General features: G+C 38.1%; 2 protein-coding genes across 5 annotated transcripts in view; one reads left to right on the forward strand and one right to left on the reverse strand.

Moving 5' to 3' along the window:
* Nucleotides 1-1,738: 1,738 nt before the first annotated feature.
* On the forward strand, nt 1,739-22,148 carry LOC123768818 (inactive ubiquitin carboxyl-terminal hydrolase MINDY-4B-like). Its single transcript, XM_045759606.2, has 11 exons — nt 1,739-1,811; nt 8,175-8,312; nt 12,046-12,134; nt 12,873-13,096; nt 14,488-14,653; nt 15,134-15,199; nt 15,413-15,483; nt 16,240-16,387; nt 16,561-16,763; nt 17,171-17,299; nt 17,781-22,148. The coding sequence occupies exons 1-11, from the start codon at nt 1,739-1,741 to the stop codon at nt 17,827-17,829; spliced, it is 1,356 nt and encodes a 451-aa protein (XP_045615562.1). The 3' UTR covers nt 17,830-22,148.
* Nucleotides 22,149-26,480: 4,332 nt separating this feature from the next.
* Nucleotides 26,481-27,839, reverse strand: part of LOC123768686 (inactive ubiquitin carboxyl-terminal hydrolase MINDY-4B) — a 113,551-nt gene continuing 112,192 nt past the window's right edge. For all 4 annotated transcript variants that reach the window (XM_045759368.2, XM_069316346.1, XM_069316345.1 and 1 more), the window contains one exon: nt 26,481-27,839. This exon is cut by the window's right edge and continues 741 nt beyond it. The gene's annotated coding sequence lies outside the window, so the exon portion shown is untranslated.

Genomic DNA, 27,839 nt, shown 5'->3' on the forward strand with positions numbered 1-27,839 from the left:
TTTCTTAACTTCGTCCTTCTATAATAACTAAAAACCTGCCATCATTTTCCTTCTAAATGCTATATGGTCATTCTGGCTTAACGCTCTCCTCTCCTGATAATAAATTAAGTTTATGATCTAAAGATCTTATTGTTTATTGTGTTCTGTATTTATCTTCTGGTGGGGTCAGCTATCAAGGTCACAATAGCAGAGGGCAGTTGGACACTGTAAACACTACTCCACGACACTCTCATGTCAAAGTCAGGCTTTCAGCGAAATCTAATCCAAGAAGAATAATGCCTTTAAATGCGTTGTTTGCCTGTGGTCGATCAGTCAAAGGTCAGCCGTCCAGTGGTCACTGGGCCTCAGATGAGCTTCCTCGGGCATTCTTGAGGAAGTAAAGTCTTTTTAACAAAATTTATTTTTTGGCGAGAAAAATATGTTTGGTGAAGTGATTTTAAAGGTGATGCTCTATCGTTAACATTACTTTCAGTAACGATTACAAATGACTTAAAACATTTTAATTGCAGCTGGACCAAAATAATTATCTCCTTCAAATAAATCAGTGAACACCATCTTGCTCATTTACGATGATACCGTAATTGCAAAAATATCCTGTATGTGACCCTGCTCATCACCATTAAAAAGAATAATTATAAATAGCGGTTTTATAGTCAGCTGAGATGGCACGTGCTGTGCCAAACTGGCTAGGTCATGGCAGCCTCACAAGAACGACTACAAATAACGTCAAAGGAGTCTGTGATATACCTTATAAACAGTGCTAATGCGATACGTGTTATTGTAATAACACGAATTACATTAGTTTTCCGGGAAGTAATTTTTTGTTTTTATATGTGGCAAGAGAGCGTAAGTATTTTAATATTTGAACGTAACTGTGAGAGTGATTCATTCTTGCTTCCAAAATATATATTGAAATTATGTGATTTTGACTGAGTAAATGTTTTTTATGTTGCGAATTTTAGCACGATACAATTATCCCTAATTGCCATATGACAAGTTTTTTCTGACAGTAAAAAGACCATTCCACATAACAGCTGTGTTGTATCACCTGTTTGTGATTGAAATGGACTTTACCAAGACTCACACGTGCTCACATTCAACGTTCTCCAGTCCTCGTTCAGTGTTGGAAAGGTTTATCAACCTATGAATGTTATTACAAGCCTCAATAACAGCACACTGAACAACCATCAGGTATACTTTAGAAGGTGAACATGGTTTAAGATTATATTAAACTCAACGTGCTCACCAAGACGCTAAATACAAGTCTGTGAATAAAAGAATCCCAAGATTTCTTTGTGATCTTCAGGGGGTGTAAGGGTGTGAACATCATTACCTGCTGACCAAAGTGTAGGCGGGGCATTCGTAAAATCTTGGTTAGGCACCGGTTCGGGCCTCCAGAACCTCCCAATGAATTCAGTAGACTTCCAGGTTGATTAACCTTTCTTCCTATCGTTGCTGAGTGGGTCCGGAAATCAACAGAACGCCGATTCAAATCACCTCATTGCCCCCAAAAACTTTTCTGATTTATTTATTAAATAAATAAATTTATTTATTTATTTAATTATTTATAAAAACAAGGATTTAGAACATTGTTACAAGAACATTGTTGGTTGTGTTATTGTTTTAGCGACTTTACTATTATTTATTTTCTGCATCCTTATTATAATTTGAATATAAGCTGGTATTCCTTATCAAAACACTGATCTTTCTCTCTCTGTGTCTGTTAATCAGATCCAGAATGGCAAACGCCGCTGGATTCCAGGACTCTGTTAAGAAGGTTTTGAATGCCCGCATCGCATCTAAAAAAGTAGGTAAGTTCGTCACCATATAAATAAGTTTGTAAGCTAAGTAGTTCAGAATCTAGTCGAACAAGCATCTTGGGTCACTTCAAGACGCAGGTTCGATCCCTCCATTCTACTCCAAAGATTTGCGAACAAAAATAATATATTTTTTTGTTTCTAGAGCATTTAGCTAGATGGTAGTCAGTGTTCAGTATCACAGTCGTCGTGGATTTTAGTATGTAACCGTCCAACGCTGTTCTCCCTGTATGTGCCAACTGTACCAACTACGACCTGGCCATGTTGGGCACGTGCCCCACAGTAAATATGGTGAAAAAAACATCAAATATCGTGAAAAGCCGCCTGGGCCATCCCCAGGAGGCTGCCCTTCAACCCCATACAGGCAGGCAGACAGAAAGGTATTCTGTCTGTCTGTTTATGTACATTTATAGATGTACATAAAATTATAATAGGTGTTAACCTTGAAGTGGGATCAGGTGGCGGATCAGGAGTTCACCCACTACAAGCCGTCTAAAAAGATAGGAGCAGGACATTGGGTAACATCGGGTGGAACAAGGTGGGTTACAATATGTGCTCCTCGGACGAGTGGACACACGGTGTGAGATTAGGTCAAGTGGCAACATTGGGGGTCACCAGTACATGAGATCACACTGGGTAGGGCCGCGATGACCTGCGAACTGAACATAAAATGAACCAGAAGTTATTGACTAATTTTGTGAATTTATTAGGCACTCCATACCCATCCTATGGGCGTTAATGGAAAAAGGATTTGAGCCACATAATGGGCTCAGGACCTGAACCCTACAACCAAAAGTTACCAAATTAATTTTGCATTGCAAGGTTAGAGAATAAATGATTAATAGGTAATCGAATAAGCTTTTTAATTACTAGTAGAGAGGTGAGACGTGCAGAGACAAACCCCAACCTTCAAAAAACACAAGTGAATACAAATAGTTGATTATTTCTTGTTGTCGGGAACAGGAAGCCTAATTTTAAGCTTATCGAGGTCACCCTAGGTCAACTACTGACCTTCCTCACGATGCAACCCTCAACAGTTGTTGAACTCTTTCTTACCTATTTTCCTGCTAGATGCACTGGGATTGAGCACGGGTCCCTAGATTGATGGCCGAGGACGTAGACCATTGTACTAGAGTCTGTTCTATTTGACATGTCTGCCTCAGGGTCACAGAGGCACAAGACTAGACTTCATTATGTGTCTTGAGCGCAGGGCTATAAATTTTGGAATGATTGTGGGAGATATTTGAGCAGCAAATATTGAAGTCATTTTGTATGATAACAGTCGTATTTGGCCCAAAGAAATACGTTATTTGCCTCGGAAAATACACTGATGAAAAGCAAATTAAAATAAAAATATATATTAGAAATAAAGAAATTTGTTGCGAAAATAAGAAGACAGAAGTACTGGAATACAAAAATGTACATGAAAATCTAACAAAATTGAAATTAGGTTCATGAAATGCATATTTCACGTGTGTGAGAGACTGGATACTGATCATCAAACTCCAATTATCAACTTCCATTAATCCCAATTACAATACGTTAAATTAACCACAATATAAAAATCAGTAAATTACGTATTTTATGAATATTAAGATGTTCACCAATGTTACACAATATCTATAAATTTTGTAAGATCGGATGTTATTTCTTCCTTATAATTTGACCACGAACAACCTGTTTCGTAAAGGAATGCCTAATGAACACAATACCAGCATAGATATTTTATTATGAATTATATAACAGGCTTGGTCTTTAAATGCAATAATAATAATAATAATAATAATAATAATAATAATAATAATAATAATAATAATAATAATATCGAGATGAAATTCAGTGAATTACCTGAGATATGAATTTGAAACAGAAATGTATGTGAGGGGGTGAGGGAATGTAAACAAAAGGAAAATAAAAATTCAATAGCAACTACCAAACCAAATATTTACACAGCAGTTGGCAAACTTTGGAGGTGATAGGCAGAGCAGATATTGTACATGTTGTGTTAAGTGTGAGGCAGCTGACGGGTAGGCGGGCGAGGTGGACCAATCCTGCAACACACAACAAAATCACATGGTTATACCGTTATAACAACTCAGAACTAAGGTTGTATTACGTTCTGTCTTTATTGGGAAGCAGGTGTTGAACTGTTACGAGTGAAGGGAACTATTAGGAGGGAAATGCGTCAAATCATGACGACTATTTAGCACTGGGAAGGGGTCAGGAGGAGGACTTGCGATGGGACAAGGGAAAGGAATAGTGCTCAAACACTTGGACGGTTGGGAATTGAACGTCGACCTGCGTGAAACGAGACCGTCACTCTACCGACGAGAGAACAAAAGAGACCTGTTGAGAGAGTCTCCAGAATCTCTTTTGCCATCATCGCTGAAGAGTGGGGTACAAAAACAGCATGTTTGTAGCTGGGAGGTGTGGAGCTGGTACAATAGGTGCTGTGACACCTATTGTGTCACAGCCAGACCCTTTCTAACTTGGTATATTTCGCATTAAGGATTCTTTACAGAATCAGTAATCTTATAACCAAATTTTAAATGAGAAAATATATTCGTTATTTATTATGAATATTATAATAACTAAGTATTGCATATTACTGATATTACGAAGAATACAAAACAGATTACTTTTCACTTTTGGTTATATAATTTAGTTGTAATCAAGTGCTCAGATTGCATCTAGTAACTACTCCTCATCTTGTGCCCTGATCATGCCCAGTAACTACCCTTCATCTAGTGCCCTGATCACATCCAGTAACTACCCTTTATCTAGTGCCCTGATCACATCCAGTAGCAACCCCCTCACATAGTTCCCTGATCCTGCCCAGTAACCTGCCCCTCACATAGTTTCCTAGGGGTCACATTCGATGACCTTCCTCACTTGTTGACCTGGTTCCAGCTACCGTGACTTGACACAGTTGTCGTCTATCACCGGTTGCTAGACTCGTGTGAATCATCACGAGGGTGGCTCTGTATTCGTGCAGATTATGTGTTATGTCTGAAGCGATTGGTCTAGTCATTTGGTATTTATATACACTAAAACGTCTCATTAGTAGGAACGTTGCCCAGCCTCTTGGACCGTCGGGGATCAAGGGGCTATCAGAAACATTTCAGGGAAACGTTTGAAAGTTCTTGTCTGAAACGTCGGAAATCACATATGCTCGGTTTCAGCCTCGCCAACATGCCGTGCGGGACGTCGGGTTTAAGGCGTCTCGGTCACTTTGTGTCTGGATTGGTTCAGGCACGTGACGGATCCTGTTTAGTTCGGTCACGTGTTCAGGAAGCAGCAAAACATCCCATATTGTATTAATATTATGGAAATCTGCTATATTGAAGTCAGTCAGTAAGCCTCTGTACATCTATATTTGTTGCATCTACTTGTATTTTAACCGTAAAAATTAAATGTGTTTAATAGAACTAGAGATATGTTGAATAGTGATGGGTTCCTAATAACGTCGTATTCAATACTATAAATTTGTTTGATCAATGATTGTGGTCAGAATTAAAAATTATCTAAATAATTTTAAGGAATTTTTAATTTTGTCTTGTGAAAATTAGGGATTAGTTACAAAAAATAATGGATGTCACAAAAAATGTTGAATTATCCATGTAATAACATTAATTTATTTCTTTATTGGAAAAATTATTTTTGCATATTGTGAAATTAATTGAAATAACATTTATAATATTTTTTTCTTATATCATTATAGATTTTGACATTTTAAATGCATCACTCGTATATCTAATTTCGGACCATCATTAAAACACTAAAATAGTGTATTTGTAAAAGTTAAATTATATGTTAATATAATTTATTAATATATAATTTAACATATCATATCAATCGATACATATCACGAAAAATATAAAAAATCTTTTATCATTTGCGTGATATGTTTCAACCGTAACTAATATATTTACACAGTGGGAACAATATTAGAATTGTATTTGGATTTCTGGAACATATAATTTATTTATTTTTAAACCGTCAGAAGTCCATTCCATGAATGGAAATTCTTGTATTTACAGATTTGTTTTTTTCTAAATACAAGACAGGCTTTACAGTCACATTTACAAGACACATTTACAAGACACATATACTAGACCAGAATTACAAGACCACATTTATAAGAGTATTTAACTGGAATATTTTTGTAACAATATATTTACAAAACCACATATGCAACACGGCAAATACAAGGCTGCATTCACAAGATCCATTTACAAAACCACATTTACAGTACCTTATTTAAAACAGTATATTCACAACACTAAAACTAGGCATCATTTACAAGACAACATTCAGAATTTCCGTATCTTATGTAGATTTTGAACCTTGTAAAAACAAATTCTCATTAAATACGAATGGCTTGAGGCCTTTTTCGTAAATGTAAATTAGTAATACGATGAGATATGTGTGGCTGTAAAACTTTGTAAATACTCGCTACAGGAAACAATTTTTAATATGTAAATATTTTTTTTATTTCTAAGAAATTCTGCTCAGGGTGATATAGAAGTATTTCAGACGGCAATTTGCCAAATACTTCTAACGTGGAATTTGTTGTATATCTATGTAATTATTGTGCTATTGTTGTTGTTGTGCTATTGTTGTTGTTGTGCTATTGTTGTTGTTGTGTTACACTGGGAACTATTGAGTTACAGTGGGAACTATTGAGTTACAGTGGGAACTGTTGTGTTACAGTGGGAACTATTGAGTTACAGTGGGAACTGTTGTGTTACAGTGGGAACTGTTGTGTTACAGTTGGAACTGTTGTGTTACAGTGGGAACTGTTGTGTTACAGTGGGAACTGTTGTGTTACAGTTGGAACTGTTGTGTTACAGGGGGAACTGTTGTGTTACAGTGGAAACTGTTGTGTTACAGTGGGAACTGTTGTGTTACAGTGGGAACTGTTGTGTTACAGTGGGAACTGTTGTGTTACAGTGGGAACTGTTGTGTTACAGTTGGAACTGTTGTGTTACAGTTGGAACTGTTGTGTTACAGGGGGAACTGTTGTGTTACAGGGGGAACTGTTGTTACTGTGGAAATTTGCCGTGATAGAGGGAAGAGCGCCGTGTCTCGCGGTCCTGTGGGGAAACTGCCATATTTATGGAAAATATTATGTCACAGTGAGAATTAATCAGCCGCCGTAATTACCACGCCGGCGTTAAAATAATCTTTCTGCAGTATAAATTAACTCGTTATCGTGGGATTACCGCGGTATTTCAAGCGTAGGATGAACATATATTTAAACTTTATATATATATATATATATATATATATATATATATATATATATATATATATATATATATATATATATATATATATATATATATATATATATATATATATGTGTGTGTGTGTGTGTGTGTGTGTGTGTGTGTGTGTGTGTGTGTGTGTGTGTGTGTGTGTGTGTGTGTGTGTGTGTGTGTGTGTGTGTGTGTGTGTGTGTGTGTGTGTGTGTGTGTGTGTGTGTGTGTATTGCTGAAACACTTAAGGCACATAAATTGGTTCTCCATTAATCAAACCACTGGCGCATAAACACAAGGGAATACATAATGTAGGTGTGGAAACCCTGAGTACGAACACATAACCAAGGTAATCAAACCGCAGGAATGTACGCACCCGTGAACACATAGCCCAGACCCACTCGAGCGAGCGCCCACTAGACGAGGTCAGTAGAGCAGACTCCACAAAGAATGCTGAAAGAGGTATTCGTGAAAGACGCCACACGTATCCTCCTTTCCTGGCTGTCACAGCTCTGTTGCCACTGGCGTCACGGACCTTGTGAATAACACTTTCCTGGTCATTAAAGTGTAATTACTCCAAATATAGCCGAGAGCCCTTCATTTAGCGAGTTAAGCACCAACGTTTGCGTGTCTGGGAAGGTCTGGGTTACGCAGAAACATTACAATGGCTAGTATGTAACTAGGGTGTGTGTGTGTGTGTTGTTGTGGTCCAGCTGGAGTCACAGGGTGTGATCTGCTGTGGTGTGTGTTATGTGGAGGGGTGAGGTGATGTGTGGCGAGGATTTGGATGTGGAAAAAGCAGGTGACTTAAAGTAACACGCAAATTCCGGTTCGTGTTAGCCACACACTTTAACTGTGTTCATTCTTCAACGTCGCTAAAATATCACCCTTGTCCCACTCACCACCCTGCCCAACGGTTGTACACTAATAAGCTAGTGTATATTAGTCAAAACTATAAGGTATTATTTTGTAGTGATTTATAATGTTTTTTTATATATATTTAGCATTAATTCAGTTTTGTTAGGATACTGTTAATCTACACATTGGCAATGTCAAAGTTTCCATAACAATGACGTTCTCACTTCTCCCTGTCCAGTCGTGCCTGACCCGTACGAGGAGGAGGTACACCTGCAGGAGGTGAAGAACGCCCGTCGTCGCAGTTTCCAGAAGTTGGTGAAGAAAGTCGTTCACACTCAGACCACCATCAGAACCGTCGATCACAGAGCTCACGCAAGTCTGTAGTGTTTCCAGTGATTCTCTCTGGTTCTGGCTCTGTCTCTGTTTCTGTCTGTCTCTGTCTCTGTCTCTGTCTTTGTCTTTCTCTCTGTCTCTCTGTCTCTCTCTCTCTCTCTCTCTCTCTCTCTCTCTCTCTCTCTCTCTCTCTCTCTCTCTCTCTCTCTCTCTCTCTCTCTCTCTCTCTCTCTCTCTCTCTCTCTCTCTCTCTCTCTCTCTCTCTCTCTCTCTCTCTCTCTCTCTCTCTCTCTCTCTCTCTCTCTCTCTCTCTCTGTCTCTCTTTCTCTCTCTCTCTCTCTCTCTCTCTCTCTCTCTCTCTCTCTCTCTCTCTCTCTCTCTCTCTCTCTCTCTCTCTCTCTCTCTCTCTCTCTCTCTCTCGCTCTCTCTTAAAAAAAATTCCCTATAAAACAGATAATTTAACAAAAAATGGATTCTCTCTTATAAAAAATACAATATATTCTCATAAAATTATAAAAGTATTTAATCTTATTACGTTAATTAGTCTGCCTGTTGTACTTAAGGAATTTATTGTTAAGACCAAAAATGTACATTTCTTCATGTTGGAGTGTCTGTCAGGAACACGAACATTAGTCATAATCCCTTTCATATCTTCACTGTTTTTCTCTCTTGTATGTTAAGTCTATGTTGTGTTCCAGGTAGTATGCTACGCCCGTTCACATATGCTAGCTACTTTCACATATTATGACACTCTCACATACAACTATTTTAGCTACTTTCAGATAGTATGTCACATTCACCCATCCCTATATTTACTATTTTCAGATAGTATACCACCCTCATTGACACCTCTTTTAACTATTTTCAGATAGTATACCACCCTCATTGACACCTCTTTTAACTATTTTCAGATAGTATGCCACTCGCACCCAACTGTATTACCCACGTTTCAGTTGCCTGCACTTCCAATCTTGTTCGTATATCAGTATGCACTTAAGTGATCTCTCAACCCCCTCCATATTTCGTTGAATTTACTTGTAGTTTGAACTAGGAACAATTTTACTTGACAAGGAAGGATCGTGTCTAGAAAATTCAGCTGCACGTTTAAAATTGAATCATTAGCTCATGTAGTGAACTTTATATATTTTGTATCAAACAAAGTACGCAGAACAATAAACAGTAATTTTGTGCACGCTATCATAGAGAATGAAGAACGTGAAAACTGTATAATCCCTCCATTCGTGCTGATTTTGTGTAATGTGTGTGTGTTTGTATTTGTGTGTGTGTGTATTTACTATTTGTATTTACAATTTGTGTCTGCAGAATCTAGATATTAGCTCTTGGCCCCCCGCCTTCCTAACCAATTTATTTTTCCTCTATTATATCTACTACATATTTCTCTCAAACACACATACACATGCACACACACACACACACACGCGCATCCCCAGGAAGCTGTCTAACTCTCAGGTACCTATTTACTGCAAGGTGAACAATGGCCTCAGGGTGAAAGAAACTCTGCCCATTTGCTTCCTCCTCGGCCGGGATTCGAACCGGGGCCCTTAAAACTACAACTCTCGAGCGATGTCCACTAAGCCGCGAGGCCCACAGGGATGGTGTGTGTGTGTGTGTGTGTGTGTGTGTGTGTGTGTGTGTGTGTGTGTGTGTGTGTGTGTGTGTGTGTGTGTGTGTGTGTGTGTGTGTGTGTGTGTGTGTGTGTGTGTACTCACCTAGTTGTACTCACCTAGTTGTGTTTGCGGGGGTTGAGCTCTGGCTCTTTGGTCCCGCCTCTCAACCGTCAATCAACAGGAAGGATTGTGTGTGTGTGTGTGTGTGTGTGTGTGTGTGTGGGTGGGTGGGTGACATGTAGGTCCCCCTGTTACAGAGGATAACTTAAGATGTTGAAGTCTTATTATTATTTACCGCCACGACTTCGTCACTTATTTGTAACCGGAAGACAGCTTACGAGCGCCTCCTCGCTGACTCTAATACTACGTGAGAAGTATAAGGTTTATTACCTCATTATAGCAAGTATACTTTCGTCTGGTACATTGTTTAGAACTAGAGTAAACTCTCAGTGTATACACACTGAGAAGCAAGTTTACACCTCTCGATGTATATATCTCTCAGGAATATCTGCAAGAATGTCAAGTTAATATTCTTAAATGCAGCCGTGTCAGTTGAAGGTATTCCAGGCAAGAGGGTCACTAAGCACGCAATAAACATATTTATGGCATAATATTTTCTGTCTTTTTTAACTTTGAGGGAAGGAGGGAAGGGAATGCACCTTCGTCCTTGCCCTTTTTTCTCTCTCTCTTGCCCTTTCTCCTATTTCTATGTATCTTTCTCTATACATTCTTTCTTTATCTCACTTTCTCTAATTTTTCTTCTGAAGCTTCTTTCTACTTCAATCCATTTTTCTTCTAGCTCCGATATCTATCCGTGTTTAAATTTTTCTTTTCCTATTGCTTGCCTCCCTTGTTCCTCTACTCTTCCATTTCTTCTTTCTGTCCTCCTCTATCTTCTTTTTAAATTCTTATTCTTTCTCCTCTGGCCATACATAGTCGCTGATATGTTTCCATTCTTCTTGTATAGTCCTTTCTCTCCCACGCCTGGTTCCTCCCTCTCCCTCTCCTCTTTCCTCATCCTTCCATCCTTCCAGTTCCGTTACTTCCTCTCTCTCTATCATGTTTCTTCTCCCCCTTCTCTTTTCTCTTCCCATCTACTTTCTATCCCACTTCTCCTAATTTACTTCCCAATTCCTCCTTTTCTTGCCACGAATAGTCCTCCCTCTTCCTTCTCCTCACTCTGCTGCATTATCTATACCTGATTTCCTATTCCTTTTCACCGGAAAAAAAAATCCATCCCACCAATCTTATCACACAGGGACACAAGGATCGTTTGGCTTCGGCCTAATTACCTAACGAGATCGTTCGTCTGCCTTATCATAGAGTATCATAACTAGGTAAATATGGGACCATTGTTGGTGATTGCAAGATTGCGTTTGCATTCCCCGACTTGAGTCAATATGGTTTGCAATTGCCTCAGTCGTGTAATATTTGTAAAGCAATAACAATTAAGGTATTAATTTTCATGGTTTTGTTTTCTTGTTTCTGTCGTGGTTACATTTTTTTAATATATTATGTTGGATGAATAGGATATTAACATTTAGTAGCTTTGACCTTCGTATGTATGGTATTAGATTATCTACTTCAACCCTCTCGCCACACAGCGAGATGCATACATTCATACACACCACCACATACAACTCCCACACATATACCCACATTCTCAAACACACACACACACACTGGGGCAAAGGAGTCTTCTGGCCGTTATGCATATCCTATTTGGACCCTACTCTTGAATACGTGACATGAAACATGAAATCCCTCACTTATAAAATCACAAGACAAAACTAGAACAGGTCCACAGGTATTCAACGAGGAAACACTGAGGGAGATAAACTTTACGACCAAGAGAGAGAGAGAGAGAGAGGAGAGGACACATGAAAACGACATACGAAATACCAAGATATGCTTACAAAGCAAACAAAGCGACATTATGCTCTATGACCTACCATATGTTACACTTCCTTCATCCATCCTAAATAACCATTCTTAACTCTGACCGGTCACATTCCTCCTCAATCCTAACGAATATCTTATCATATCTTCTGTTCAACCCTTCCACATCTAACCTTACTGCCCCATATATAGCAATGCTTCGCTTTTCTCTACCCCAGCATGTAATGACCTGACTCTGGTATCCCGCAGAACATGTGCTGTACCCCAGTCGGTGCAGGGTGACCATTACGAAGGTTCCAGTGGTTGGCGGAGACCCAATCACTCCGGATACAGCAATTGTGAGTGTTTCTGCTCGTTTTCCAGCGGCTGCGCCTGCTTCTGTTTTTTTTCTTAATCGCTCTTTGCATTTTTTTTACTGCTCCTCATATTCCTAAAACTTATATGCTAGTTGTCGGTGTTGTGTTATTCGTTACAACACTGGACTGCTTCTGATCATACTCCGGTTGATGCTGGTTTTCCTGCCGTGGTTCATGGTGTTGATTTTGTAAATACTATTACTGCTTGTACCTTGTGTCTCTATGTTACGTAAATATGGAATGCTTATGTAAATTCGATTGTTCTGTTCTATAATATAAGTTGACATTTTTATTCAGTAAATGAAAGGCTCTACTCATAATATATCCTGTAATATGAGGATATTCCTGTACTTAGAGAGATCATACATTTTGTTATGTAGCGGAAGCAATTCCCTTGTACTTCATATGGTGTTCTTGTAGTTTTTTACGACGTGCGGGGTCCCATAGGGAAGCCTTTGTACTAAATTAGGACGTTAGGAACACGTAAGATAAGCTGTTTACCTAGCGTAAGGCAGGTGGACCTTGTGAGGATGGTTTTGTACTGTCTTAGAACGCGGTGAACACGTACAAACGCTCTTGTATTAGCTTTAGGACGTGTGGAACTAGTGTAGAAGCTCGTGTACTAGTTTAAAACATCTGTAACCAATAGGAACAAGCGTGCACTTGTTTAGGACGTGTGGAAGCCGTAGGTAAGGTCGTCACATAGATCCTCCCCTACAGGAACTCCGTGAACGGGTCTTCGGGGCGGCGGACTTGCTAACTTTCTCGCTAAATGAGTGGCTGGGTCAGTCCTTCTGCTTCCACGACGCTGGGACGGCTCTAGCCTACGGCCTCAAGGCTCCTAAGTCCAGCACCAAGGGCCTTGTCATGTGCGTCCAGGCTTACGTTCTCAAACACCTTCTCTTCAACTCTCACAAACCAGGCGCGGTCGGGGACGTCATCAGGTGAGTCTTTCTCTTTTTCTGATTTCAAATCCCTATAAATAAGACATCGGGGTATTTGAAAGCAGAAATTTGAGGATAATCATAATGTTTAAGCCTGTGAGATGGGCCAGAGGGATGGGAGCAAGTCAGATTTATTGTTTAAAAAACAAAAGGAAATCCTACAGTTGAGTTTGGCTGCCTGGTCGTTGTGACAGACACTGTAGTGTAAAGAATGGTGTTCTTCAGATGTAAGTCTCCTCCAGGTCAGAGTTAGTGGAAACACTCGTAATGTTACAGATCTTTTTTGATATGTTGCGTTAAGGCAATAACTTGTCCTGCAGATTGTGCAGTGTACATCTATACTTCACAATGCTTATCTTTGTACCTATTTATAATATATATATATATATATATATATATATATATATATATATATATATATATATATATTTGTATTTGGTTCGTTGCATGTTTTACTGTCGTTGTACAGCTCATGAAGTCAAGGGAAAACTTTCCCTTTGTGCAACGTAATTTTTTTTTATCTTTCCATCTTAATGTGTACATATATTTTGGTATTGGTTTTTTATATTTTGAGCAATATTTATTTTGTTTGATTTGTAGGTGAAGATATGGTAGTAGAGGTATCTAATGAGTGATTGGGATCATTTCCATTTATTCAAATATCAGATATATTTTAATTATAAGGTAAAAGACCCTGAACCCCAGTAATTTTCGTTTATTGCAGCAAAATTCTTCTGTATATGAGAGGCAAATGTGTTAATATCTTGAAAATACCTTTGCTGCATGAAATGCTCAGCGAGAGACAAGATTTTAATCAATTTCCTCTTCAGGTGTAGCAGGCCAGGTGTAGCAGATTAACTCCAGGTATAACACACACACACATGACACGACTTACAAAAAGTCAGGAGTAGCACACTTAATCCAGACTTAATAAACAATTCAATCGAAACCCATCCAAGCTAGCATACCTCTCACACATGATAGGCAAAGCATTTACAATCCTGGGATAACACACACACACACACATAAGGCTTGACACAATCACGGCAGGAATAACACGCTCAAATCAGGTATGATCAACACAAACCAGACGTAACATATATGAATGCCAGACATACCACACACACTCCAGGAAAAAAATATATACAATCCTGGTATAACACACATAAGTCAGACAAAAAACACAGTTAACAGTAAAATATTACACATAACTGGTTACTAATTGAGACAAAGAAACTCGATCATGAGCTGAAGCAAATAAATAAAATTCACGACACTATTAACACACAAACTTTCGATAAATAAGGACCTTATATACGAAACCGGATATATTAGCCACATAGATTCCATATAATGCCAAACATAAAACACTGAGGCCTTCTCCTACACAGGCTCCTGCGGACGACCAAGAAGGCGCAGGTGGACGCCCTGGTTGGGGCCCTGAGCGACATCCTGTGGAAGGCCGGAGAGAGGAAGCACGCCGTCCTCTGTCTGACCCGGGATGAAGTGCACGTCAGTGACGACCCGTGCTATATGGAGGATGGTTGCACTGAGAAGGTGCGGCACGAACTCCGCCGCTTTCACGCAATTTGGTCCTAGTCTCTTTCTAGCCTTGACTCACTGTAATCCTGCCCTCTTTCTCACTTTGACTCATTGTAGTCCTGTCCTCTTTCTCACCTTCACACACTCTAGTCCTAGCTAATTTCCTACAATGACACATTGTATTTGTTGCCCCTCCAGACATTTGTAATAATCATGGGGAATTTTACACATTTAAGAATAATATGCAACCATTTCGCTTCATGCAGCTCACGCCTAGTGAGACCCTTAACATTGCCTAGTGAGATTCTTTACATTTAGATCACTATCTAATAAGATCGTTAGCATACAGATCCTTGCCTATTGAGATCCTTAACATGTTTTGGGGTTCTATACAACTCTGACTTTCATAACAGTCATACAGAGCAAGCCTTTATCAATTAAAAAAAAATTCAGTTTGGATTATAGTTTCTGAAATTTGTCAACCTAATGTTCCAGATCGTCATCTTCAACTATGGAAAATATGAAGAACTGAAGTTTAACATCAGGAAATATCTCTATGAGGTAAGACTGGATTTAAATCCCTAAAGTTCATATACATACACAGATTTTACATATACAAATAAATATTACTCTCCCTCAAAAATGTCTTTGAGCATTTTAGAGTGAGAGAAAAAATGACGGAAGAAATAGTGATTAAATGTTGTAGTTGAGACATTAGAGAGACGCAACCACAGCAAAAGTGGACTGTGGCTAACTTGACTTCTCACTTCACAGATGGTGAATGAGGATGGCAATGGAATACTTCTCTTCCTCTACAGCCTCGTCCTCTCCCGCACCTTCCACAGGTAAGGCCTAAATTCTCTTCATTCTTCTGCACTTTTCTCAGATAAAGCTTAAATTCTCCTTTTTCTGCAACTTCCTCGAGTAAAGCCTCGAAACGCCTTCAGAACCTGCCTAAGATAAGACCTCACTCCTCCTGCAGCTCTCACAGATAAGGCGCCAATCGTCTTCCCACCTCCTGTACCTCCCACAGGTATGGCTCAGCTATTATTTTCCTCATAGAAGATGTCATCTTTTTTGTTTTTTGCACTTCTCTCCGTCTTCGGTGAGTCCTCACTGAGGAGGAATATTCGGTTATGTGCTGACAGATATGTCTACTTCACCAACAAGTGTACAGGAGGTTCTACATCAAGCCTCTGATAAATAACAGGAAAGGTTAAAAGAGGTATGTAGCTAGATTTTATATTTTGGTCGAAAATTATTTCTGAGATTTTGATTGTGTTTATCTAGCCGAAAGGCGTTTATCAAGTGGATCTTGATAGGCAAAATCCTTGCTTAAAATTCACATCAGTGACACTTATAATGTTGCCAAGCACTTATTATAAATTAAAACATAAATTCTGAATAACTGACGTCAGTTTATAATTGTCCTAATTACAGAGTCCTAATTGGTATTAAATTCTTCTTGTTTGTGCTATGATCAGCGTGAGTCTTATTCCCTTACAATTAAGCTACTAAAGTCCAAGTGGGTGACCTGAACTGGCAAGCCAGCCAAGGTTCTCTATAAGGACAAGGAGAGTGACCTGACCTTGACCCTACAGACTTAGCGAGGACAGATGTGGGGAAGACCAGAGCCTCATTCTGGGGAACGGAATGATCCAGCCATGTCTGGCCACCTTAGTGATCACGGGACGTGCTACGCTCTATCTCCATAACGGCATCATTTACGAGGGCACGGAAGAGACTATGGTAAGTGTCAGCTGCATCATAACGGTTACTACATCGTTATAATACAACCAGAAAGATCTTAAACTCTCAAGAAGTCTGTTATATCTTTGAAAAAAGAAGCAATGGAGGTGTTGTATTCGAATCGGAAATTCTGAAACTTTTTAAATTGTAGCAAAATTTGTGTTATTATCCAGGCTAAGCCCAAGACAGGAATTCTTATCCGAGCCGAAATCGGACTGCTGGTGTGGAGACGACCGGAGGGAAACAGCCAGGAAGTTGTGGGGTCACGCCTCAAGACCCCATCCTTCCCAATATGGGTCACCCGTTGTAACGATTCCTATGGCATCCTCTTCTACACTAGCAGGGACCTCCTTAGGGACTACCACGCCGAGAACAGGTGAGAGAGCTTGTCATGTCTGACCAACTGTGTAAAACAATCGTTATAAAACATCTGAAATAATTCCGTGTTTGTTTACGTATGAGACAGATCTATTTGGTCTACGTCAATAGCAGGATATATGTTGTATTTATATGCACAAAATCATGTGTTTTACCATACATAACCACATTAAAAACACTTGTAATAAATGTATGATGAAACGTAGAAAAACAAATCTTGGAAACTAAGTGTACTATATACGCCAATAAGTACTCTGATTTATACTCTAATAAATTCAATATGGGATTCAGTATACTTTGTGAATTACAAACAACAATTACGGAGATTGAAGTCAAATATATATATGTATATACTTGAAGGAAAAGATGTAAGGTTAGCAATCCTTCCCCTTCACTGCTCGACAGATTCGACCTCTACTACTACTCCAGCAGTACCAGTCAGATAGCGGCGACCATCCTCTCTATCGACACGCGAGTTCGACCACGCAGGGACGACCAACAGATTCCTCCCCTTGAAAATCTTATCCATACTAAGTAGGTGCCTTCAGTTCACAGTGGTAAAAAAGAGATTTGTTAATCCTTTTCGCCATACAAAACGGAAGGGTCCTTCATAATCCTCTTCCATATCAAGCAAATAATTGTTTTTCGATCTTGTCAAAAAAAGGTAATATTTTTTTGGTATTGTTTTGGTAATCTGTATTTGATTTCATCTAAGTCAATTATATACATCAGTTTGTATACAATTGGTTTAGGTGAATTTTTGTTATTTAAAACCCATTTACGGTAGCCAAAAAGATTATTAATGCTAATTAATGGGTTCAGGATCTTTGTTTTAAAAGACTGTGTTATAAATATATATATATATATATATATATATATATATATATATATATATATATATATATATATATATATATATATATATATATATATACATATATATATATATATATATATATATATATATATATATATATATATATATTATATATATAATATATTTTTTATCTAACAGGTGGCAGGATGCAGATGTCAGTTGGAACGGGACTACGCCTTACGTTTAGAAACCATTCCCTTACAAAGTTGACATCAGCAGTTTGGGACCGCACCTAGCTTCCACTCTTGACCTACACTACATGCAATCTACGTTTACTTCTGGCTTGGGTCTGCCACACGGTCGCTTTCTACGACTCCTGTCGCATCTACGCTACCACGCCTTCGAACTGCCTTAACTGCCGTGTCACACCTGCAATTTCGTTCGCGTTGTTGCTGCGTTATCTCCGTTCTCGTCTCCAGCAGTTCAGCATCTAAGATCAAACAGCTAAGACCAAGCAGCTAAGACCAAGCAGCTAAGAACAAACAGCTAAGAACAAGCAGCTAAGAACAAGCAGCTAAGAACAAGCAGCTAAGAACAAGCAGCTAAGAACAAGCAGCTAAGATCATACTGCTCATCTGCTCCGGAACTTCTAGTGATTTTTATCTACTCTTCTGCATTGCAAGTTATTCTTATGTTGGCGAATTTCTGCGCTGTTCTCGTTTGCTCTCCCGACTCTATCACGGCTTCAGTCTCTACAGCACCATTAGCGAGCTCTACGTTGCTCTGTAACACATTTCGAGTGTTTAGTAACATGCTCTATCTTGCATCATACCTCTTGCCTTGCATCATGCCTCTGCAGTGCCTTGTATCATGCTCAACCGTGCGGTGTGAGATGAAACAATATTCAAAAACCCTTCGAGTACCGAGAAGAAACATGCAAATCGCTTCCATAAAAGTTAAAAGTTTCATATGATAATGATGGTAAGACTTTTATATACAACCATGAAACAAAAATGGTGCCCCTCTGGTGTTGATATTCTTAATACTCTTGGGACGTGACCTGAACGTTTGTCTCCCGTTTTAGTAAAATAAAGTGGTAAGTCATTTTCAATTATGTGTGAAAATCTAGGGGAAACGCCTTTTTTAGAGGGGTGGAAATCGCATAACTTTCTCATACGATAAAATGTTACGTTCTCATTGCAAATAACGAAACAATAGCTGGAGATATAGTTAGGATATCGTTAAGGAACAGGCTACAAGTCGCTCGTGTCTCATGCTAATTGCTGTAATTATGTAACTACACATGACAAGGGATGATCAAGATAATTATAAGTTCGGCAACTTGTCATGATCAGTAACATGCTCTGGGCGCTGTGCATGTTCCTACCATGCACATACTCAGGTCACCCATCCGGTTCAAGTGCCCTAACACAGTACAGTGTTTTTCCTGAGCAGAGTTGGCACGCCTGTATGACCAGGGTTGGCACGCTTGTATTAGCAAGGTTGGCACGCCTGTATGAGCAGGATGGCACGCCTGTACTTATAACGATGCAAACGCAGTTATAAAAATATGACAGATAGCTCACTGGGTTCCAAGATTTAATAGATTATCAAATCTAATACACACGTTTAACAACGCACAGAAATTATTAGAAAAATGCGCCATTAACATTGCTAACTAGTTGCCTTAGAGGAGTAAGTTGGCGTAAATGTCGAAACTATTTAAATATGCATTGGGCTGTGATAGTATTTCTTTAGTCTGAGCACACAAGTCCTACTTTAGGTCGTGTAACACGTATCTTGAGATCAGTATGACACAAACTCATGTTGGAAATAGAGTTCATTCAGAAAATCTAAAATATTTATCCTGTCATCCAGCCCGTCCACATAAACAATGGTAAAATGATTGTTATTCCAGCCACTTATCCTTCTGTTTATGAACGAAAACACTTTACACAAGTCTCACAACAGATGAGGTTCGATCATTTAACGAGCGATGTCGTTTGTTTGAATTCCACCTCTAAATCTTTCACCCCTATAGTACAAATTCAAACAATTGCCAACAAAACAACCACCTAACCTAATAATACTTAAAGTTTTAATATGTATTAATATTAATTTATATTTCAGGAAACAAATGTGAATACATATTACGTTTAAGTTGATGAGTGCGTGTTTGGGGTCGACCGCCCCCTGGAAGAGCTCGAGGACAGGTCTGACAGAACATAGTACGAGGAAGGGCTGGTTGTGAGTCGTGTGCAATCTGTTTTTCATCCATAAACATGGGAATTTTGCGGCTAGATTAACAAGCATTTGCTTCTAGTTTTGATGACGCTGTAAAAATATCGCCCAGTAATACCAGGGGTCCCAGCCTGAATTTGTGTGCTTGAGGGGACTCTGTAAATAGTCAATACATTCCTGGATATCAGGATAGAATCCGCATATTTCCTGGTTATCAGGGTAGAGTCTGCGTAGTTACTAGGTATCCGGATCGAGGTCACATAATTCTTGGGTATCAGGGACGAATCCACGGGGTTCTTGGGTGTCTGGGTTGAGTCCACATAATTTTTGTTTATCAGGATCGAATCCACGCAAATTCCTAGGTATCAGAGTCGAGTCCGTGAAATTCCTGGGTATCCGGATAGAGTTCACCTTAACTCTAGATAGGAGTAAAATTTTGCGTAGCTTGGCTACTAAAGCAGAGCTTTTGCAGTCTTATCAGTACTAATACATTTAGTACTCAGCAAGACTGTTTGCTACTCTCAGGGTAGAACTTAAGGAGGGTTTCTCTCGCAGTAAATGTTTGTATAGCGTAGCTCTTAGTGTAGATCTCTATTTTGCCAGTACAGATACAAAGCTTTCTAGTTTTCAGACATACGAATGGATAGTTTTCCAGAAATAATAAAAAGTTATATAAAATGAAGTCTACTGCAGTCACAGTGATCGTTATTCTGATCGCTTCTGATCGTTATTAATCACATGATGAAATCCCTCTGCATCTATCATTTTAGCTGCTAGCTTGATAAGAGCATTAAGGATAATAATGCAATATTTAGACTCACAAGATATGTAAGCAGCTCAATATTAAAGGCTCACTTAGTGTTAGACAAAAGAGAAGAAAGGATGGCTTATATGATTAAAGAAAGAAAAAGGAAGATCATTCCACATGAGTCAAGTTCGAAAATAGATGGTTAGCTCAGATAAGTCAAAGAGCAAATGGATGGTTAGAATACATGAGTCTAGAAAGGAAGAGAAAGGTTATATGAATAAAATTTAACTCAAAATATGAAAACTCCACAATTATTTTTTATAATTAATATTATTTCTGCTTAATTAAGTTACTGAGTATATTATCTGGCGTACAATATTATGTAATATTTATGCTTTATAATGAGTCCTATTGATATTCTGCAACTTATTTTACTACTTTTGTGTTTGTATAAGTTTATTGAATTACTTTGTTTGTAATTGTAATTTTGAATTAGTATTTGCTGTCTTTGTTAAATATTAGTCAAATCCTATTTTGTGAAATTAAGTGAAATATGGTAAGTGTTCGAGTTCGTTCTTTTATGTGTAAACAGTGTCATTATGTTATATCTTATGTTGTTGTATTCGACCCTATTGGGTATCAGTTTCGTGGTTCCTGTATTTTAGATCTGATGATGAACACGACGATGTATTCGAGACGTTATGGGAAATATTGAGGGAGTATTTCAGTTAGAGGCTCTTTTGCTTTTCTCGACGGCCTCGGGAACCAAATTGCTCTACAGGTTTTTTTCACTAAGTTTACTTGCTTGTTGGTTAGTAACCACTTGTGTGCCCTTAATGACAGTTCAGAGCGTGATGGGTCTAGACAGAGGACATGCTTTTGTGTATAGTATTGATAGTAATATGAAAATTCATATGAAGGAAAGCTTAAACTGAACATTTATGTTTATATCAGCACTGATAAGGGACATGACTTATTTAAAATATCTCCTGATATATATTGCAATTGTGAGGTGTGGTAAATTAAGAGAACATGTTCAAATAAACAAGTAATGGGGGACACATAATGGGAATGATAAAGATATGAAATGGAGGATGGATTTAATAACATGCAATGGGGGTTAGCCAGTTATTACTACAAGGCGAGATTGATGGTTGACTTGCTCTTCCTGATCATAGTCAGAACTGGAAGGACCATAAATAATTTGTTTAAAATTTCCCACAGACTCCAAATTTTCTCGCTGACTCAAACTTTATCATTAAAATTTTAAATTAATGCTGAAATTTCATACATTGACCTGCCATTTTGGTTTAAATATCATGCATTGAAAAACAAATCACTGCCTTCCTCCTTATTGTATTGTATAAGAGAGAGTAATAAGAAACATTCTTCAGGAACATACAGAGATATGGCAGACCAACGCAAGGGATATATATTATATTATGTGATATGCTTAATATTGTGTGGTATATCTGGTACCATAGTGCACATTTATATGTACTCAGAGCTGGTATTAATTTCTCCCATGTTGTCAGCCAGTGGAGTTATTATTTTAAATATTGAGAGGTGGAGTTATGAACGAAATGTGTATCACATTTAGAGATAGTATATATTTTTAGACAGTGTAAAACATGTTGAATAAAAGCAGCAAATCAGGAATTCAATTTTTTACCCAATAATAAAGGGATAGAATCCTGCAAGGATTGCGTTTTCTGGGCAAGACTTCGGATTCTTGGGAGCAGATTGGGATCGTAAGACAACATTTGGTTTTGGGAAGGACCATAGGATTCATCCTTACGGAATAACACAGTTTATCGCAATTTTTTTGGCCTGAAGGAGACGCTTTGGCAGCCACAAGCGACTGTCCTCCTGGCAGTCAGATGGTTCGTTTATCCTACCAGGGAAGACTTTTTCAATTTTCATTGATTTGGAATTATCTGGAGAACCATTGGCAATTGCTGAATAGCACGTGAGAGTAGATCGCTATTATACACTTCCATCGGATATGAACATGGGAGATATTCTCAAGTATTGAAAAACACCGTAAAATAATAATAGTGCCCTGGTATTAAACATGTAAAATTTTAAAAATAATTAATAATACACACAGAAATGACAATTGCGAGATATATCAAATGACTAAATCCACAAGGACCGTGATGTGGGTTCGAACCTACGCACAGGATGTCCCCAGTTGCGCCTTAGTCAACTGTACCACGACATGGTGAAAACAAATTGTATGAAACCCCGATTGTGCTTCTGAGAAGCTTCAGGATCCTCTTGAGAGCAGTAGCACTCCAGGTGGCAATTCTTTTCACCATGTCGTGATACATTTGACTAAGACGCATCTGGGAACATCCCGTGCGTAGATTCGAACCCTCATAGGGGATTGGCGGTCGGGGATTGAACGCCGACCTGCATGAAGCGAGGCCATCGCTCTACCGTCCAGCCCAAGTGGTTGGACTAGATAAAGAGGGAACACAACTTATTACTGATCAGTATTCTTCACCTTGTTTTGATCTCATTGTTTGTGTCGTGCTTTAGAGTTCCAGACATATGGAGTCCACAGCTTCGAGCGAAAGACACAATGAATAAGGAGCCTTTACAATTCTTAGTCATGGTCCAAGTCTATATTTGGTCAAGGAGAAGATCCAGTAATGTCTGATCGACAAAGTTATTTGCATTAATCTTCAATCAAATTCCAACATTTCTATAAAAAATCATCACAAATGTTGTTGATTCTCAAGTAAGCTAAATGGATAGGAAAATATCTAGCATGTTTTACATAATTTATACAGGCGTTATCCATTATCATCACACACGTATATATTTATGTATATGTGCAAGGTGTATGCACACATATACATTCACACACATATTGACTTATGAATGTAGGAAAAATTCTCCTCATTTTTACATGATTACAAATAATCTATGGAGATATGGATAACTTTGCATAGTGAAGGAGGATGGCCTCATTTGCAAGGTGGAGGACTACCTCTATGTTGTTTTGGACGGGAATCCTGAGTTCAACAAGGGAAAGAATTTTTTCCTTCTATAGACTGTTGAAAAACATCCTAATTTATTTCTTCTTCTTTCTACACAAATAATTAATATGGACAGAAGTAACTTCTAATTATTAGAATCAGAATTTAATGAACACAATTTACAGAATTATGAGTAATGACAGGTAATGATATTTTAAATATTGGTATAAATAAGGGTTGTAATGAAATGCAAATCCAAGAATTTGTTATTTGTTCCCCAATTAGGCGTTGTAACAAACGGTAGTTTGGTTTCTCTTATCAAAACCTGACTAAGTCTCGCCACTTGCAAAAACGATTTAGATAACATTTAAGTCTCTTTATGCCAGAATTAATTCATACTGACCGCGCCATACATCAATAATACGCGTCAAATTCTTTAAAACAGATCAAACCTAATTTATCAACGTTAGACCTGGTGAAGTAATCTCCATCAATTCAGCCTTCAGAACTATCTTACAGCCTACACACAAACACACACACACCCACACACACACACACACACACACACACACACACACACACACACACACACACACACACACACACACACACACACACACGCACACACACACACACACACACACACACACACACACACACACACACACACATGGGTTGAAGGGACAGCGCTCTGGGGTCGTAGTCCTAAAGGCCGGGGTTCGATCCCCAGCAGAGGCAGAAACAAATGGGCAGATTTTCTTTCACCCCTAATGCACCTGTTCACCTAGCAGTAAATAGGTACCTGAGAGTTAGACAGCTACTACGAGCTGCTTCCTGACGATATGTGTGTGCAAGATAAATATATGTAGTAGACATAATAGAGGGAAAATTAAATAGGTTAGAAAGGCGCGATTCAAGATCTAATAGCTCGATTCCGCTGATACAAATAGTAAATACAAATAGTAATTACACACCCACAGAAAGCAGCACCTCATAGCCTTCAGATAAGTCACAATCACTCGACACAGTATTCCTCATCTTTCACAGTACATACCAGTACATACAGTACACCACGTTCCGTATACAGTTTACACCACTGCGTTATACCGTGGTACTGCAGGATACTTTACAACCGTGCCCACCTAGTCCTGCTACTTATTTACACGTAACTTCGTTTGAATATTAGTCTATCTATTTCCCTATGGTACTAAGTGACTTGGTAATACAGGAGCCTCGGCTCTGTCAATTTCCGTAATTGAAAGGTTTATTAATATGCCTATGGCCTCGCAAAGTTAATCCACTAATTATCTGTGTGATTGGCTGAGCCTCGTGCTTCTTCACCTTCTAGCGCTGTATCTACAATAGTTATAATCAAGCTGGCGATGTTTGCTTACTGCTGTATTACCTTCAACATCAGGTAATTCACGTCGTCAAGTTATCTTCAGTTGCAGATAATCCCCAATGTCAAGTTATCTTCAGTTTCAGATAATCTCCAATGTCAAGTTGTCTTGAACATCAGTTAATTCACAATGTAAACTTTAAATTTCGATGAACCTTAATTCCTTTCCACTGACAAGCGATAATGGGAAAGGAAGTACAGACAACCACGTGTTTGTCAGACCAACAGAGCATCCGTCAGAAGACTTCAAACTGTGTGTTTGTAATAACAAAGCATCTGCCACACTTTAAACAGTGTGTTTGTCATGGCAGAGCATCCGTCAGAAGACTTCAAACTGTGTGTTTGTAATAACAGATCATCCGTCACACTTTAAACTGTGTGTTTGTCATAACAGAGCATCCGTCAGCAGACTTCAAACATGTTTGTCAAAGAAACGATAACATCCGCCATCAGACTATTAACAAACACTTGATATAGGACGTATAAGTTGAAGAAATGCTTATGAATTAATAAAATAGCAAGCACTGATGATCTTTCATGTGTCTAATATTACCAATGGAAGCTGAGCATGCCAACTAGAACTAAATAAGAGGTTATTCTTAGAAGTGTTTTATAAACCAAAGAAGTCAAATTCAAAAAGTAGATTAAGGAATAGATTCAGAATGGTAATTTATTGAATTAATAATAATTTAGTAATTGACAGTTGCAGTAAATATAATGCATTTATATCTTCTGCATGGAAAATTAAACGCTAAAATAAAATTTGTGAATAATTACAACGTTCTATGATGAAAAACTCTGTTTTATATCATGGTGGTAATGCCTTACAAGTGTATATGTAGTTTAAATTAATGGAACTTATATAATAGTGTATTTTCTCAATATAACAAGTTCTGAATGCATTTCAAGTATAGTTTACAGTGAAAAAAAAGCTTGAGACATTCTGTATAACAATATAAGCCATCAAATTATATTGTACGAAGTTTGATTAGATAAATGAAATGGTGCTTGTAAACTCAAAGGTTAAAATTACAACTATCATGATAATTTCTGAGCGAAATATGGGCAATGAATTTGTTACTGAAAGTTGTAGACAAAGCATCGTTGCTTGTGAGTAAATTGTAGTTACACAACAGTATTTTCCTTTTCAGTAACACATGATCAAGCCTGGTCAGTGACTGTTGATGCACTTCTCAGTTCTTGCAATGCACTTCAGATATTGAAAATGTTCCCATATAATGCTACTATAATTCATTATCGCCTATATGTACTCAATCCATCTTCTTGAAATGACAGTACTTTTAACTATTTGATCCAAAGTACCAATAACTCGTGATGGACCACAAGTAATCTGATCTTTCAACTATTAACTTTATAGTCTAGGAAAAATAAAGCTAATGTATATATATATATATATATATATATATATATATATACAGAGAGAGAGAGAGAGAGAGAGAGAGAGAGAGAGAGAGAGAGAGAGAGAGAGAGAGAGAGAGAGAGAGAGAGAGAGAGAGAGAGAGAGAGAGAGAGTTATCCCCCCCCCTCCTCCAAATAGTTACTATAAGTACTTTCATTGTAAGACGATGGGCTGATTTATTACAATGAAAGATGCAGCGATACAAAACAAATAAAAAGAAACCGATGATATATATCTTCAGCATTTACAGTAGATACAAGAGATGCAGCAATACGGTAATATATCTACAGCGAATACAGTAGATACAAGCGTTGCATAGATACCCATACAATAGAAACGACTATTGCAGCATATACAGTGATATATCTGCAGCATATACAGTGATATATCTGCAACATATACAGTGCTATATCTGCAGCTTATACAGTAGAAGCAACCATTGCAAAATATAAAATCAAACTTGAATTCATTCTGACCGAAACTGCCTGGAACATAATTTTAATTTACTTTGTAAGCGAAAACTAGATAAGGACGTCCAAATTGCTTTAAAAAAACATTTCGATTACTCTGTTCAATAATATCTTCAACTCAGCATTTTAAATCTTCTGTCCAATACTAGTGGAGGTAAATTAAGAATGTAAAATAACTTCTGCGTCGTTAGAGGCAAAAAGGGTAATCATTGATGAATTTAAAGAGCAGAGAATATGGAATCTAATTTGAATTCTCTTGTATAACTTTCCCCCACATATATTGATTGTTAATTACAATACATTAATAAAGAGCATCAAAGCTATGCACTGCCAGGCTGAACAAATGAAATTTTAGATATGAATTAATAAAGGGCGTAGTACGTCCCGTGGTATATATGAAGGAGCATTCATTAACGTGATAAATTAATACCAAGCACTGTGTAACTTAACTAATATGTGTAAACCAGTTCAAGCTTGCTAAGTAATTCCACTTTGTAGTCGTTCTTCTGGATATGTTCACAGGCGAGCTGATTTATTTCCCTCCAAGAAAACATAACTATTTTTCTTTTCATTCTTATGAAAACTTCAGAACCTGATTTTCCCGTTCAATTTCTATCAGAGTAAAGCGACAATGTTGTATTCTAAGATTTTTATTATTCATATTTTCTGTACATAGTACATTGACATGAATATACAACGTTCATTCACTTTCACTTAACCTCTTTACACAAATTTTCCTACTTGCGTTATGGATGACTAGTTAATACAGGTTTTCCTTGCAAATACAGATTTTTGGCCTAAGGTTAGGTAATGTAATTAATTACGAGAAGAAAGCGCTTCTTATGACTACCCGGCATTTGGAAGGCATATGGGGACACACTAAGAGCTGAGCTGGTAAACGTAAGGACGGAGTAGAAGATCAGTGCCCAACCACTTCGACTGTCGAGGATCGAGGTCTAACCCTGCAAAAAATCGAGGCCGTTGCTGAACCG

Source organism: Procambarus clarkii, chromosome 83 (genome assembly GCF_040958095.1).
Source record: "Procambarus clarkii isolate CNS0578487 chromosome 83, FALCON_Pclarkii_2.0, whole genome shotgun sequence".
Taxonomy (NCBI): domain Eukaryota; kingdom Metazoa; phylum Arthropoda; class Malacostraca; order Decapoda; family Cambaridae; genus Procambarus; species Procambarus clarkii.